This window comes from Neovison vison, chromosome 6 (assembly GCF_020171115.1).
Source record: "Neovison vison isolate M4711 chromosome 6, ASM_NN_V1, whole genome shotgun sequence".
NCBI lineage: Eukaryota > Metazoa > Chordata > Mammalia > Carnivora > Mustelidae > Neogale > Neogale vison.
The window spans coordinates 60,024,589-60,040,978 of NC_058096.1; the positions used below are offsets into that span (position 1 = coordinate 60,024,589).

The window sequence follows — 16,390 nt, forward strand, 5'->3', positions numbered from 1 at the left end:
AAAAACAACTGAGTATTAACTAGATTATCAGACCTAGAGGATGAAGGCCTATTTCTTGTGGATGTAAGTGGTGATTTAGTCTAGTTCAATTTGGGGAGAAAAAAAATAATCCTGATCGGTTACAGAATTGAAAAACTCAGGGTATCTTTGCCATGGCTCTTCCATAGACTCTAAAGTCATTCCTGCTATAGTTAGAATCACAGAATTTCAGAATGGGAAAGAGAGCTTATCCAAATCCTTCATTTGTCAGATAATAAAATGAGGCCCAGGAAGATTACGTAACTTCCCCTGGCTCTCACCACCAACTAGGGAATGGTGTCTCCCTGGAGACCAACCCCTTTCTCCTGGCAGTTGCTCAATGTGATAGGCAGCCAGCGAGGAACGGAAGCCTCCTGCCAAACAGCTAAGTGAGTGCGTCTGGAAGTTGCCCTTCCAGCTCCTCCAGCCAAGCCTCACAGGGCTGTGGCCCCAACTCCCAGTTTGACCATAACCTTGTGAGAGACTCTGAGCCCAAAGCAGCCAGCTCAGCCGCTCTCAGGAACCTGGGTGATATAAATGCCTGCTGTGCTAAGCAATGTTTGGGGGACCTTCGTGTAGCAATAAGTCAAACTCTCAGAGCTACGACTAGCACAAAAACCTTGAAGGGCACACAAGTTTAGGGCTTACAAGAAAGTGATAGCAGGTGTCTCCAGTAGAGAAGCTACTTCACCAGAGTATTTAAACTAATGGGCACAAATTATTCAGTTCTCTTAAATAGGAACAGGAAAACATCTGTGAAAGGAAGCAAGTCCTATCTCCTGTGGAGAGACGGGTCATCAGGCTAGTCACAGGTTAGGAAGACAATGCTGCTGGATCATGTTCTACGTTGATGTAACATTGCCTTCCTCACCTTTTCTTCTCCATGACAGACTTCTACTCTGGGACAGCTCAGTGGAGAAGCTCATTCATATATATGGACCCATAGAGCTCTGAACCTAACGTGCTGAGCTCTGTTACTAACAGGGATCCAAATAGCAGGGAGATCATTCCCAAATGGGCACAGCCATCAGCCATGACTTCCCGTCACTGCTTACCCCCAAACAAAAAGGACAATCAAGTTAGTTTAAAATGTTAGGCAAAATCAAAAAGTGATGATTAGAGACAGTCTCTCAGAGTGATAGAACCTATCAAGACTTAGGGATCTACATCAAAAACAGCAAGTGACTCCACTAGAACCCAAAAGAAAATGCAGAGGACATGAAAAACTGTGGGAATACTTAGAACACCGGTAGAGCAGCAAACACCTTCAGAGAAAAGCCGCCTTGTTGACCATTTTGCAAAACATACTCCTGCTCCATTCAGAGCTGAGGACTTTGCGCGCAGCCAGGGCTGAGCAGGAAGCTGGTAGTCTGCTTTCTGCCAGTCCCAAGCTAACCACTCTGCATTTCCTGCAGCCTGAGCCCTCAAATAACTGCTCTGTGAAGTCCACAATGTCAGAATTCTGATTTGCATCTCATTCGAAGATACTGCTGGCAGAATAGCTCGTGCTTTTGTTTTCTTGTTCTCTCAGAAAACACTGAATGTCAGTTTATTTTCCAAGGAAGGAAAGAAGCAAGTTTGCTCACAGCTTGCTAGTTTTTCCTGTCAACGGCTAAAAATTCAGATAAGCAAGAGACAAATTTCCTACAAGATATATTGCAGGTGTTTTCTTGAAGTTTTGCGATACATACAGCCTTCTGAGGCTCCATATTCAGTCCATTGGGTTCCAAACAGATCTAAAATGGTTCAGTTCAAAGGGAAATAGATGTTGGGGGCTAGAGTCCATTCTAAGATAACCACATTAGAGAAGAGTTATTAATACTATATGACTAGATCTGGTCTTAGACTTTTAAACAAATCCACTTTAAAATAATAGGACTATTGCAGTGAGCAAGGAAACAGACTTCTGGTAAGTCGTATGTCGGAAATCTTGGATGGATTTGAGGAAAAAAGCAAACTTAAAGGCCCATGGGCTTCATCTCCTCTTGCGGAGGCTGAATGGGTGGGAGGATAAGGCCACCTTTCTTACGCAAGAGAGCAATCTCTTCCTTTAAGGCTGAAATCCTTTCTGCCTGCAGCTGGATCAATTCGGTGACCTTCTGTCTTGCCACAATATCTGCTTTCCGAGGGCCCTGGAAGGCATTGCCCTGTTGAAAGAAAATACCTCCCTGCTTTAAGCATCACATGGAATGTGAAAAATTCCCCATTTTTATGTTAGTGCTAATCGTACTGTCAGTTTAAATACCCATTGCTCCTTATTTTAAGGGGCCTTCAATTCTTCCACTGAGATCCCACCATTAGAAATGTGCCCCCCTGGCCTAATGAGTAACTCTTAAAATGAAAATCCCATTAAGTGAGCACTCTGTCATTCCTACTGTAGAGAGCTCAGCAGTGAAACCGTAAAGGACGGGATACCCACCCCCCTTTCTCTATACAGCCCATATTTTGTTTCCCAAAAAGGAAATCTCTATTTCCTCATCTGACTCCTTCCCTTGTCCAGTTAACTCCTGCTATGCTTCAGACATTACATTGTTTTTTTTGTTTGTTTTTTGTTTTTAATTTTATTTATTTAACAGCAACAGTGAGAGAGAGAACACAAGCAGGAGGAGTGGGAGAGGGAGAAGCATGCTTCCTGCTGACCAGGAAGCCCCATGTGGGGTGCAATCCCAGCAACCTTGCACCATGACCTGAGCTAAAGGCAGACGCTTAACAACTGAGCCACCCAGGCGCCTCCAGAAATTATTTTTAAGGCCTTTGTCCGTGGACTAGATTAGGATTTCCTGCTTTGTGTTCTTCCAGAACATTGAACCATTAAAATGTATATCTGAGACTCCTTTTTTAGGTTGAAAAAGTGGCCATTTCATACAGTTCAACCTAACTGCCTATGAGAGATCCTTCTTGCAAGATCCGGTGCCTTTAAGAGCTAGATCTCAGGAACATCTCACCATCCTCCGTAGCACCCATCCTAGAGCATGGTTCTTAAGTATAAGCTCAATAAGCTTTGAAAGCACATTAAAGGGAAGAAGATGACACTTATGTAGTATCCATTCTGTGCTTAGAGTTCAGGCAGTTGTCATGTGACTTTGAAGGAAACTTCAAAGAATCACTGAGACAATCAGAGAACTATTGGCCCTGGCATCACAGGCCCACTAAGCCTAAAACCCTCAGTCATCACCTCCAGACCTCTTGTTAAGTGAGGAAAATGACCTTTGTTTGTTTAAGCTACTCTCCACAGGGCTTTTGGCTACTTGTAGCTAAGCCCAGGCCTCAGCTCATGGCGTCCCTCCAGCTGCTCACTTCGAAGTCACCATAACTTGCCCTCATTTTCCTTACCATACCCAAAGTTTGGCTATTCTTACTTTGAAATGTCTGATCCCTTTTTGTTCTTGCCACCTATATCCCAATTCATGCCTAGATTGCTGGAAGAATAATAGCAATGGAGTCAGCTTTGGAGGTGGACAGAACCTGGTTTAAAAACTCAGCACCATGCATTACCTCTGCGGTAGTTACTTAACTACTCTGAGCTTTGGAAAGTACTGTTTTGAGAATTGTAGTATGAGATATTCCATGTAAAGAGACTATACATGAAAATATATTACTTTAATACCATAAAAATTACCTATGTAAAGATAGGCATGGAAGGATCTGCTATGTAAAAAGACATACACTATTAATTTTCTTTCCCATTCAACTGATCTACTCAAACTCTTCAGACTCTTTTCTCCAATATATCTGGACTTATCAAAGCACATAAAGTCAACAAGGGTTTATAACTGATTATATGAAAATTGTGTTTAGGCATTAACTTCCTGGACGCTATCCTGACTCATCACTCAAAAATTCTTCAGTGGATAAAGGGCCCTTGATACTCAGATTTCTACTATCCTTTCATATGGAATTTCCAATGATAAACTTCCCAATTCCTCTTATTCATTCTTTCTGTGCTTAGGCGATTCTTGAACTCTAGCATGCCTCAGAATCTTCTGGAAGGCCCGTTAGAGTACCTGGCTGGGCCCCTCTCCCAGAGCTGCTGATGCAGTAGATCTGTGGGTAGTGCCCGATAATTTGCATTTCTAATAAATTCTCCAGGTGATGCTGATGCTGTTTTTCAGGGGACCACACTTTGAGAACCCCTGGCTTAGACCATTTCCAGGATGCTTAAAGAAAACCAAGGGAAACAATGGGCATTTTTGCAGATACTACTGTATTTTAAAACATGTCACATATGTGTTAGGTTCCTAGAGGTTCCTAGAGGACACTCACCTAGGTGAACCTTGAATCAGGTGAACCTGTATGAAATACATTGTCCACCATATACTACGTACTAAGTATTATGTCAGGCTCAATAAACATTATATAAGAACAAGTTGAAAGCCATAAAAATAACAAGTGTTTTAATAAAGTAATATGAGATCCCACAATTAAAAATATACCCACTTTAAATCAAATGAAATAAACACATGGCACTCAAAAGGCATACTGTAAAGCTAATCCCTCAGGCTCACCTTTAAGTAGGTCCCAGCAACTTCATGTCCTCAGGGACCCAGGTGGACTGGAAATGGTCCAAGATCAAGGTTTGTGTAAATGCCAGCACTTGACATTCTTATGAATAACTACTTTCACAGAGCTTCCCCAACTCTGATAAAGGGTCTGAAGGAAAGGAACATACCTGCTGGTTCTGTAGTGTATTCAACCGAGAATCAAGTTTCTTCTTTTCAATACATAAATCGTTCATCTGATGAAGCTTTTTGGTGTGTTCTTTTGTCTTCATCATCAACTCCCATCGCACCTGAGCAATCTTTTCCTGCCAGGGTGGGAGGATATAAAATGGGTTAAGTGAGTAAGAGAGGAAACAGAAAAATACATGCTCAGATTTGATCAAAACCATTCAGCAAATATGCATATGAAAAAAATACAATCGGAAATCGCTACAAAAACGCAACCAGAGCCAGCTGCATTGGCCCTGGCTCAATTAGAGAAAAGAAGAATGTGGGTATGCTAAAAAATACAAGGAGGTAAAAAAGATAGACATGGGTATCACTTCACTATTGAAGAATAAGATCAGTATGCATACAGAGTGCACTATTCATTACTAAAAGGAAGAGTATTAATTTAAGCAGCAGACTTTCATATATTTTTCTTTCCCTAGTCTTGGCCCAAGATCCTCAAGTAGCCAGCTTGCATGGCCATACATCTCCTAAATAGATTTCCTTTGTTTTTTACTGCTCCAAAAATTATTTTAGATTACACATATTATCTCCAGAATTCCCCTGAAATTTTGGATAAGCAAAGATGAGACAAGATGACACTAGGAATCTCTTTTCCTGCCCTGTCTACTGATGAGATAAGATAGGAAACTGGAGAAGTCATAAGGACTTGGGGGGCTTATAAAATCTTTATACAAGCTCCTATCTTTGAATCTAGCTACAGTTGGGGCACTGCCTCCTCTCACAGCTCATGGAACAATGTAGGCAGTAACATCTTCTAAGACCTCACCAGCGAAATAGTCCAAACTGGTTATAGAATCTATTACTTAGAGATGTTTTCTAATTTCCAGATCCAAAGGGCATGTAACAGCTATAGAGAGAACTACAGCTGGGATCCTCAAAGCACAGCGGTTCCATCTCTAACAATGTCAGAGCATTTATCTTACACTAATGGAAACCTCAAAATGGAATCCTGGTCATCGTCCACACCATTTTGTCATATTTCCACGTACCCAGGACCCCAAAACCTAAGCTGCTGCTTTCACCCCAAGACAGGCAAGTCCTTTCAACCAAGTGAATGGTCAGGATGCAGAGACAGGCTTAAGATCATGGGGGAGCCAAGGGGGACCCAAAGACTTGTCTCTGGCTACTCAGATGCTACTCAAGAACCACTGATAGCATTTCTTGCCTTGACCCACATTCAGCCAAGGTGGGTCACCTGTCCTCTCGGCCGTACCTCCCACATCTTCATTTCCTTTGCATTCGTTAGCTCCTTTCGAAGTTTTTTGATCTTTAGCTCTTCAAGCGTTGTGTTCACAGAAAGTGTCTGAAGGGCTTCTAGGTCTATCACACGGCCAAACTTGCTGATCATTAGCTGATGGACTGTTTCTTCCATTTCTAAAGAAGACATCACTGTCTTAGTGTGTTCAGTGGCCCCCACTGTTATTAAATGAACAATACTGGTAGCAACAACTTTCCAAAGAACAGCTTTTGCAAGAGGATGGTAAAAGATTTTATGTTACCAGTTGGCTTTTCCTCTATGACTCTTCACCTGCTCCTTTCCTCACTTAAAATGCCCAATCCTGTGCTGTCTTTTCGTCTACTTGAAAATCCTGCGTAAAGCAGACTCTATTTTCCCCCAGCTGTTTCCACCCTCTCCTGTGCCCCTCCTCACACTGTCAAGGGCCCCAGCTGGACAAGGAACTCTTCAGTTTTTTTTTGTTTGTTTTTTTTTTAACGACTGATCTCTACAGCATCTAGTGTCAAGAAGAGAACAGGCACTTCGAGGAAGTTTCCATCATACTCCAAGTAAAAATTAAAGTCTGAGTCTCAAACTTTCCAGGCTCACTCTCATCTCAGTTCCCACTGACTACAATTTCTTCCCCAAATAGCCACATGGCTCCCTCTCACCAGCCCATTTTCTTTTTTCTTCTTTTCTTTTTTTAAAGATTTTACTTATTTAATGGAGAGAGAGAGAGAGAGTGCATAAGCAGGGGGAATGGTTGAGGGGAGGGAGAAGGAGGCCCCCCACTGAGCAGGGAGCCCAATGTGGGGCTCCATCCCAGGACCCTGGAATCATGACCTGACCTAAAGTCAGACACTTAACCGACTGAGCCACCCAGGCACCCCCAGCCCACTTTCTGAAACCAAGTTATAAGAATTATTTCCAGTACATTCAGTTCTGAAGGGGTAACATAGAGCAGGTCCTCGTCCTCTAACCAGTATGCCACCTCTCCAGGGAGCTGTTCCTGGCTCCTACAGACCTGAGCACTCTCCTTTCCCGTCCCTTCTTAATTTTTCTTCTTAGCAATTCAACTTAGCAATGATTAGCAACCATCTAACATGCATTATAAGATATCTTACTTTCGTTTACTGTCTTTCCTCAACATGAGAACAGTGGAACTTCTGGGGATAATTCCATATGTGGAGTCTGACTCCCCAAGAAAATATAATCTTGTAACAAGACTTTCTTGATCACTGGACTGCCCCCTAAGTGAAGTCTTGAAGGCCCTAAGGTATCAGAAGATGATAGAGTTCCTCAATGGTGTGCAGGTTTATATCTGGTTATGGTTGAATATAATGATACAACTGGCATGACTGCCATTGTGCGTGATCCAGGAGGGGCTGTTCATGTGTATTCGATGTGAGCACAGTCCCCATGGACTTGTGTAATGTAGCAGCTATGATAATCAGTGATGCAAAAGCCACATGATGCTTAGATTATTTGCACACGTGTACTAGCCTGTGGCTGCCTGCTTGGCCTCAGTAAGAAACTTGAGACTCTCTCCAGCTAGTGCCCTCTGCCATGACAGCCTCATGTACTAGAATGTGGACTCTGGTCCTTGCCATTCCCCCTGTGGAGCCAGCCTCATGCCCTTCTCCTGATTTGATGAGGCCAACTAGCGTTTACAGAGGACATAAAGCCTTCTGGAATATTTTTACCACATGCCTTCTCTGTGGCCAAGAGCTGTGTTCTCCTTGAGATGAAGTAAACGTACCACTTCTCACCACCATGTTCTAGACTCTCCTCTTTTTGTTCACGGAGTCTGTCAAGGGAGGAAGGCAACAAAAAGCCAACTGTGGTGTTTCTCATCACTGCTAAGCCTTTGTTCTTTGGCCTACAGAAAAGGAACCTACTCCTAGTTCTACTTTCAGAATCAGGAGAACTTCAACCAGACTCACAACTTGCTTTTCAGAAAATGGGTTGAGGGCAGGTGGGGAAAAGAACTGAAAGTTGCTGAATAAAACTTATACCACTTGGAATTATTCCCTTTTATTTCCATGAACACTCTAAAAATTTGCATATTTCATTTCATCTTCACACATTTTCCCAAACTTAGAATTTACCCAAACTGAAACAAGCTTCTTTTTGTTTTCACACCAGTTTATTCCTTGGCTTAATGAACAGTACTTTCAGATAAAAACAACATTCATGGCCTATCGAAGCCAGAGGAATGAGAAGGACGTGAGAAGCACTGGAACCTCAAGGATTACACCTGACAAAACTGTGTGTCTCCAATCAGTGTTATTTAAACATGCAGTCTTAATGTGTATTTTTTTTTTAATTTTATACTCCAGCCACCCATGAAGGCAGAACCATCAATAACCACTGGAAACTGGCCTCTACAAATCCAAGCAACCTAGACTGGTTGACTAGTTGACCACTATAGGCTTCCCATTTTTTTTCTTTTACAAATTAAAATATATATATTTTTTATTCAATTGTGGTAAAATACATAACATAAAATGTATCATTTTAAACATTTTTAATTGTATAGTTCTGTGGCATTAAAGTAGATACTAAGGTATTGGCAATATTGTTGTTTTTAAAGTTGGAAACTTCACAATGTACACTTTCTGTTCTAAATACCAAATATTCAAAATGTATTTTAAAGGGTAGTAATCTTTATACTGTGCATCTTATAATATCCACCACAAATCCAGATAGATTAAAAATGCTAATATGAAGAAGATTACTAATAGGGAAACTATGGATAAAATATCTTTATGATCTCAAAACGGGAAAGGATTTCTTAAACAAGACATATACAGACACAATGCACAAGCCATAAACATTGGTAAAATTAACTATATTAAGATTTGAAATGTTTATATCCCAAAGTAAAAAGGCAAGTCACAAACTAGAAGGAATCTAAAGTGCCTTAAAAGGCAGAATATAAGGTGCCTAGGTGGCTCAGTTGGTTGGGTGTCCAACTTCAGCTCAGGTCATGACCCCAGGATCCCGGAATCAAGTCCCACATCAGGTTCCCTGTTCAGCGGGGATTCTGTTTCCTCTACCCTTCCCCCTGCTCATGTGTGCTCTTGCTTGTGCTCTTTCTCAAATAAATAAATAAAATCTTAAAAAAAAAAAAAAGATTATAGTAAGAACTCCCAAAAATCAATAAGAAAGCAAGAAGTAGAAGTAAAACAATGGTAAGGTTTATAACAGGCAAGTTACAGAAAGGGAAACACAAATAAATGGCAAATAAATGTATGTGAAGACGTTTAACCTCACCAGAATCCAGGACACATGAATAAAAACCACAGTGAAATACAATTTAACATCCACCAGGCTGGCAAATATATCAAAGTCTGACAGCATCAAATGTTCCTGAGAATATGAAGCCTGGGCCATCCTCAATGACAGGGAAGTGGCAGGTGGTTGAAGGGGGGGTTGAGATAAAATGGTAAAACCCCATTGGAGGGCAGCGTGGCAATATACAGGAGTGCCTGCCAGAAATTCATAACACCCCCCTACAACCCAGACACCCCAGTCCTGGGGATTCACCTTCTCCCACGCACAGGGAGATGTATACAAGAAGGTTCACTATAGCTCTTTCATCATGAAAAATTAGAAATAGCCAAAATTGAAAAAAAAAAAAACCCAACTCAGAGTCCTACAATGGAATATTGTCATGGCAGTTAAAATTTTTAAAAAATAAAGTGAATAAATTACAGTAGTACGGATACCTATCAAAGATCGGTTTAATAAAGTGAACTGCAAAATGATATGAATAACATTACAGTTAAAAACAAGCAAAATCATTCTATATGTTGTGTGTGGATACTCACATCTGCATGTGCACTCACCTGCCAGCCGACCCTGGGAAGGGTCCTGCGGAACACTATCAGAAAAAGGGGTGTTCAGTTGCATCTTCCCTGTTTTGATTTCTTAAACTTGGTGGCTAGTACCTAGGTTACGTTACTCTATATTTCATCATGTGTTAAGCCTTTTAAACTTAAGAGAAATAGTTTCCACGATAAAGGATTTAGTCTTTAAAAACAAGAGGGTGACAATTCAGTGGTCTTAGGAGAAATGGTAGCTAGGAAGACAAGAGAGTGTTTCCTTGCTCTCAGTGGTTCTGATTCGATTACTTACTGTTTTCAGAGTTAATTCCCTCTCTTATCAAGATAGTACTAGATAATGCGTGGACTGAGTTACTTACTGCTTATAGTTTTTGCCATCTCTCTCTTTTCTCGGATAAGCTGTTTGCGCCTCTCCCGACATTCCTTGTTAAGTTTTTGCTGCTTGGAATTTTCCTCATGGAGCTGTATGATTCGTTCTTGCAGGCGTCCCAAGGAATGGTTAGAAAAGACCAAGGTTCCAGAAAGATCATTAGGAATTTCTCCAAATACTATATGCTCTACCTATCAAAACCAAAACAAAACCAAGATTGAACTAAATGTAAGATCATAGAAAGCACTTCCTTTTCTGTCCTTGTTTAGGTCATTGCCTTCGGACCTCTGTCATTCCCATCACTGAGTAAGGTAAAAGCTGGAGTGGCCTTCAGATCATAAGCCACATTATGTCCCTGTATAGACAGCAAATCTTCCCCCAGACTATGCCTAATATCTGCTGCATAGCCACGGAACAAACCACCATTTCACCGTGGGTGTACTATGCAAATCGCTACATAAAGCCAAACCAGTCTGGGTCAGGTTACACAAAATATATGTGAGGCCGATCCAAACTTTTCCTTCTAAAATACAGCTTTCTCTCTTCACCTGACAAAATGGGGTACGAAATGCATCTCTGCACCTTAATATAAGCTGTAATTCTAATGAGTGTGGAAATGAACAAAGAGGGCAGAAAGAGAAAGGATATTTTCCTTTTGTCTTGCCCTCCCTCATTAACAAGCAGAGATTATGACAATTCTTGCATCATTAGTTCATCTCTATTTGAAGATGGTGTGCAAAGGGATGTGTGCACAAGATCCAAGATTTTAACTACCCAGCTATTCCATTCTTAAGTCATAAGCTCCCTGGGGCACCTGGCTGACTCGGTCAGAAGAGCATGTGACTCTTAACCTTGGGGTCATGAGTTTGAGCTTCACACTGGGAGTAGATACTCCTAAAGAAAATAAAAATAAACTAAAAAAATAAATTCAAAAAAATTAAGTCCTAGGCTCATTTCCTCAGACCTGAAACTTAACTGGACTTTGGAAGTGATAATGGGCCATCAGGAAATATGTATGTTTGGCTATGACTCTCTCACAACAATCTGAGAATGGATAAGAAAAGTTGGGGTGTCATTATTCAGGTAGAATCCTCAGCAAAGGGTTGCACTTCTTCCCACGAGTAGGCCAAGATTCTTTTCTGGGAAGGCCTGGGTGTGCTGGCTCTTCTGCTCGGACAGGGTGGGGCACAGTCTCCAGGCCCATCACCTGGTGGAGCTTGAGTGGAATCACCACGAGCAGTTCGTTCAGCCGCTGCTGCTTCTCCCGTTGGTAAGCCTCCAGGGCCTCCTCTGCTACATTCAGGTTAGCTGCCACAACTTTTACCTGCGGAAAGCCCCATGTGTGAAATGTGATAAATGGGGATATACTGGGAGATGAGCAGGACCTGCTCTGTTGGGCTACAATTAAATGAATGTTTGTAGCCCAGGAATGTGTATTATTTTCTTCCTGCTAAGTCACGATCCACACTGCTTTCTCAATCATTCCTATGTCTCCAGAGTAGAAAAGGTCTCGTGACTAAGAGTTCAGAAGGCATGTCCTCATCTCCCTTTTATTTTCTGCATGAAAAGCCGCTCTCAGCATGGAATGTCTTTCTCAAGATGGTGGGAATCTCACTAGGCCATCAATGACCTCAATAAACAAAAGGAAAAAGCTCTTTAAAGGAGCAAAACTACTAATTACGGTACTCATGAAGTATGTTTTTCATCTAAAAAATTTGAATTTTCCAAATCATTTTCTACTTACAAGAAAAGAAGCAATCTACCAAAAATATTTGTGAATATGAAGTCTTAGTGATACTTTCCAGCCACAATGCACTCAGCCAAAGGATGAAGTCAGAGAAGGAATTCTCAGAAACACACCATTATTTACTGTCTACTATTGCTACACCATCTGGGGTGTGAAAAATGTCCTCACATGTGTTGTTTTATTTAATATTACAGTGAACTCCTGCCAGGTGTCCCAATTAATGGGGGGCATCTGTGATCAATTAAATAAGCTCGAGATATCCACTGATCTATTTGATAAAATTGGTAATTGGGAATCTTATCTAAGGGATGTGGTCATAATTTTGGATCTAATACTTGTTTCATGTTCCTCCTTTTCATGTACCGTTTGCTGCCCATGATGACCCCCTGGAGCCATACCACAGGCTCCTGGACCAACCCCCAGAGAGAGTCTAACTGCCACACAGCCTGCCACCCCATTTCAGCAGGAAGCAGCCAGAGAGATCATTGTCCCATTCTCTGGGGTTAGGGTTAGGGTTGCTCTTCCAGGCAGAAGAATGAGTAAGAGACAGGCAGGGCTAAGTAGGGAGAGATACATAAGGGGCTATGTGATCAGTCTCACAGAAATCACGGAAATGTAGAGGTGTGGGGAAACTAGAGATAAGGGGACAAATTGGACCACCCTGTCCTAGGTGTGGGGGGTTGGGTGTCTTTTTTATGATAATCACCAGTGACTAACAAAGAATAACCAGACCCTAAAAAGGAAGTAAGCCCCTGAAGGTGTTACCACTAGTATTTGCTCAGTGGTGATATCAATAGAGATGTTAAAAGGACTTAAGTTCCCTGGTTAGCTTTCTAAAAAAGACCAACCCTAAGGGCCCCTGGGTGGCTCAGTGGGTTAAGCCTCTGCCTTCAGCTCAGGTCCTGATCTCAGGGTCCTGGGATAGAGCCCAGCATGGGAGGAACACATCCCTGCTCAGCTGGGAGCCTACTTCCACCCCCTTCCCCCCCACCCCGCCCCACCCTGCCTGCCTCTATGCCTACTTGTGATCTCTCTCGCTCTGTCAAATAAATAAATAAAATCTTAAAAAATAAATAAATAAAAAGACTAACCCTAAAGGCTCTCAGTGGCCACTCTGTCAGGACCCCTCTCAACTCCTGAGAGCTTTTTCTGTATCTTCACTTAATAAATTTCTATTGCTTTACTCAAACACACACACAAATATATATATATATATATATATATATATATATATATTTAGGACTATGAATTAACCAATGTTGCCCTAGGAAAGAGTATCTAAAAGAGAAACTTAGCAAATAAGGCAGAAATCAAATCCATCAACATAATTATACCAGAAGTTTAGCTTTATGGTCTCCAACATGAGATGCCCATCCCCCAGAGGGTAAATAAAGTGATCTATTAGGGCACAGAAAGGAAAGATCAGTTTCTATTTCTATTTATTTTTATCTTATTCTTTTTCATTTCTGTTTTTGTGACTGTTTCCTAATATACAAAATATATGAGTAGAATAATTCATGGATATAATTTATAAATAAATATACATGTATATAATTTTTTTTTTTACTTATAGAAGTATATAGTTAAAAAGTTTGGAAATCAATAATTTAGATAAAGAAAGGCCAATCTTCAAAAGAACCAACGGCCCCCATCACAACTGTGTTTGAAGAGGAAAACCTTAAAATATAACACTTATAATGTTTAGGGACACCTCGGTAGCTCAGTCAGTTAAGTGTCTGCCTTCAGCTCAGGTCATGATCCCAGGGTCCTGGGATCCAGCTCCATGTTGGGCTCTCTGCTCAGCAGGGAGTTGGCTTCTCCCTCTGCCGACCATTCCTCCTATTTGTGCTCTCTCTCTCTCTCTGACAAATAAATGACATATTTTAAAAAATGAATAAATAAAATGTTTCTTCTCTGGGGAGAAAGCCTAACTCATGACATTTCTATAAAACAGCAGTACAGTAGCTGGGAGGGTGGCTAGCACACTCGGAGAGGAGAAGTAAGTAAGTATATCATCATACTTTTTTGGATAGTGTATCATGTTCCTTTCTGAGGTTATCGATAATTTTCTTTTCTTCCACTAAGGCCTCCTCAATGTCCAGCCTTTTCTCTCGAAGTTGAAGGGCCAATTCAAAAAGACCCACATCGCAATCTGAAAAGACAGTCAAAATTAAAAGAAACCCTTACTGTTATGGAACGTCCTGATATTAGAAGTGGGGATTTTGGAGCTTCAGAATTAATAATGACCATCCGTGGGTCCACTCTAGCACACTTTCATTTCACTTCAGGCTCCACCGTTCCAGGTGAAATTATTAACCATGTAAGTAATCCTGATAGTAATTCTGATACCAGCACTGATCTTCTGAGCAGTACCATGAGTCAGGCTTTCTGTTTAGGCATTTTATTTACATTCTCTCTCTCTCTCTCTCAAGTCTCCTAGGCCTTTGTGAGGTAGAAACTGTTGTTTCCATTTTATAGGTGAGGACCTGAAGTCTCAGAGAGGTCATGTAGCTCATAATGTGAACCAATGCAACTCAGGTACAGTATCTCTATGTTAATTTCCACTATATCACACTACAGTCCACCAGGCAATTGATAAAGAATGTGAAAATAAGAGTACTATAGTGGAATTTGGAAACCTGAGTTCTAGCCCTAGTTCCCCCTCCAAACTAGCTGTGAGACTTTTTTCAGGCCATTTAATCCTACTGTAAACAAGGATCGTTTACAAGGATCCTGCTGTTAACACGTTGTATTATAATCTTTCAAGCTCTGTTTTACTCATACATACGATTTTAGGAAGAATCTTACAACATTAAAATAAGATTTAAACTTTATTTGAAATTAAGCTTTAAAATTTAATTTAAAATCCATATAAAGTGGCTACAAAAATAAATTTCATACCAAAAAGAAGTTGTCTTTTCTTTACTGGACTATTCATCTATTGAGACTGGAAGAATATTGGTCTGGCTACTTCAGACTGGTTTTATCAGTGAAAACTGAGAATATAAATCGCTAAACATCTCCAGGAAACTGGCACAAAGTGCCCTTACAAAATGGATTTTAAATATGAAAATTTGAATGGGTTTGTCAAAAAGATAAAGCTTTGTAAAAAAAAAAAAAAAGAAGTGCACATGCACACACACTACAATCTGTTATCTCTGCATAATTTGACTTTGAATCAACCATAATTTATCTGCAAATTATTCATCATTCCTAAATGGCTGCCTAAGGGAAAAGAAATTAATCATCCAGAGAGCCAAATACAAGTATTCATTAGATTACTTCATACAATTTCAACCACGCTTCCCTCAAATTTTATGAGACAACTGAGAATCCAAAAAAGGATCTCCTTGGTATTATCAATCTATGTTCACACTTCACAGAGAACAAATGGTTTTAAACTACTTACTTGTTGGGCAAATAGAATCATCAAAAACCTCATCATCAGATCCAGACTCATCTTCATCACTCTCTAAGCTAGATTCTTCTTCACTTGATTCATCACTTTCTTCATCTTCATCTAAATAGAGAAGAAGGCATTATTAATATGCAGAGAAGTCCCTGTGTTAAGCTAAATCTCAGATTTCAAAAAATAAAGGTTTTCTTTTCAGTGAGTCAATGGGAAGATAACGGCTAAGGCAGGCAATTAGTGAAAGTTTTAGAAGAGTTTAAGATGCCAAAAAATATATTACCCAAAGAAATCTACAAATTCAAGGCAATCCCTATCAAAACACAAATACTATTTTTCACAGAACAAGAATGAATAATCCTAAAATTTATATGGACCCACAAAAGACCCTGAAGCCAAAGCAATCTTAAAAGAACAAAACTTAAGGTATCACAATCCCAGATTTCAAGATATACTACTAAACTATAATAATTAAAACAGTATGGTACTGGCACAAAAATAGACACATAGATCAAGAGAACAAAATAGAGAGCCCAGAAATAACCCCACACTTAAAATGGTCGTTCTGTGACAAAGGAGGCAAGAATACACAATGGGGAAAACACAGTCTGTTTAACAAGTGGTGCTGGGAAAACTGGACAGCTAAAAGAATGAAACTGGGCCACTTTTTTTATACCATACATAAAAATGAACTCAAAATGGATTAGAGACCTAAATGTGAGACCATAAAACTCCTAGAAGAAAGTTGGCAGTAATTTCTTTGACATCAGCCATAGAAACATCTTTCTAGATATGCCTCCTAAGAAAAGAGAAATAAAAGCAAAAATAAACTGTTGGAACTACACCAAAATAAAAAGCTTTTACAGAGTGAAGGAAATCATCAACAAACCAAAAAGTGAACCCAATGAATAGGAGACAATATCTGCAATGATAGATGCAATAATGGGTTAACATCCAAAATATATAAAGAACTTACACAACACCTCAAAACAAAACAAAACAAAACAACAACAACAACAAAAACCGCACAAATAATCTGAATAAGAAATGGA

At 40.3% G+C, this 16,390-nt stretch overlaps 1 protein-coding gene across 1 annotated transcript in view; it reads right to left on the reverse strand.

The window, feature by feature from the left end:
* Positions 1 to 1,658: 1,658 nt before the first annotated feature.
* The window catches only part of CFAP44 (cilia and flagella associated protein 44), a 164,896-nt gene continuing 150,164 nt past the window's right edge, over positions 1,659 to 16,390 (reverse strand). The window contains exons 29-35 of the mRNA XM_044251397.1: positions 15,339 to 15,449; positions 13,951 to 14,081; positions 11,390 to 11,506; positions 10,172 to 10,373; positions 5,962 to 6,122; positions 4,688 to 4,822; positions 1,659 to 2,165 (exon numbers count right to left, since the gene is read on the reverse strand). Of these exons, the coding sequence (XP_044107332.1) occupies positions 1,977 to 2,165; positions 4,688 to 4,822; positions 5,962 to 6,122; positions 10,172 to 10,373; positions 11,390 to 11,506; positions 13,951 to 14,081; positions 15,339 to 15,449 (1,046 nt within the window). The 3' untranslated portion in view covers positions 1,659 to 1,976. The remainder of the gene's footprint in view (positions 2,166 to 4,687; positions 4,823 to 5,961; positions 6,123 to 10,171; positions 10,374 to 11,389; positions 11,507 to 13,950; positions 14,082 to 15,338; positions 15,450 to 16,390) is intronic.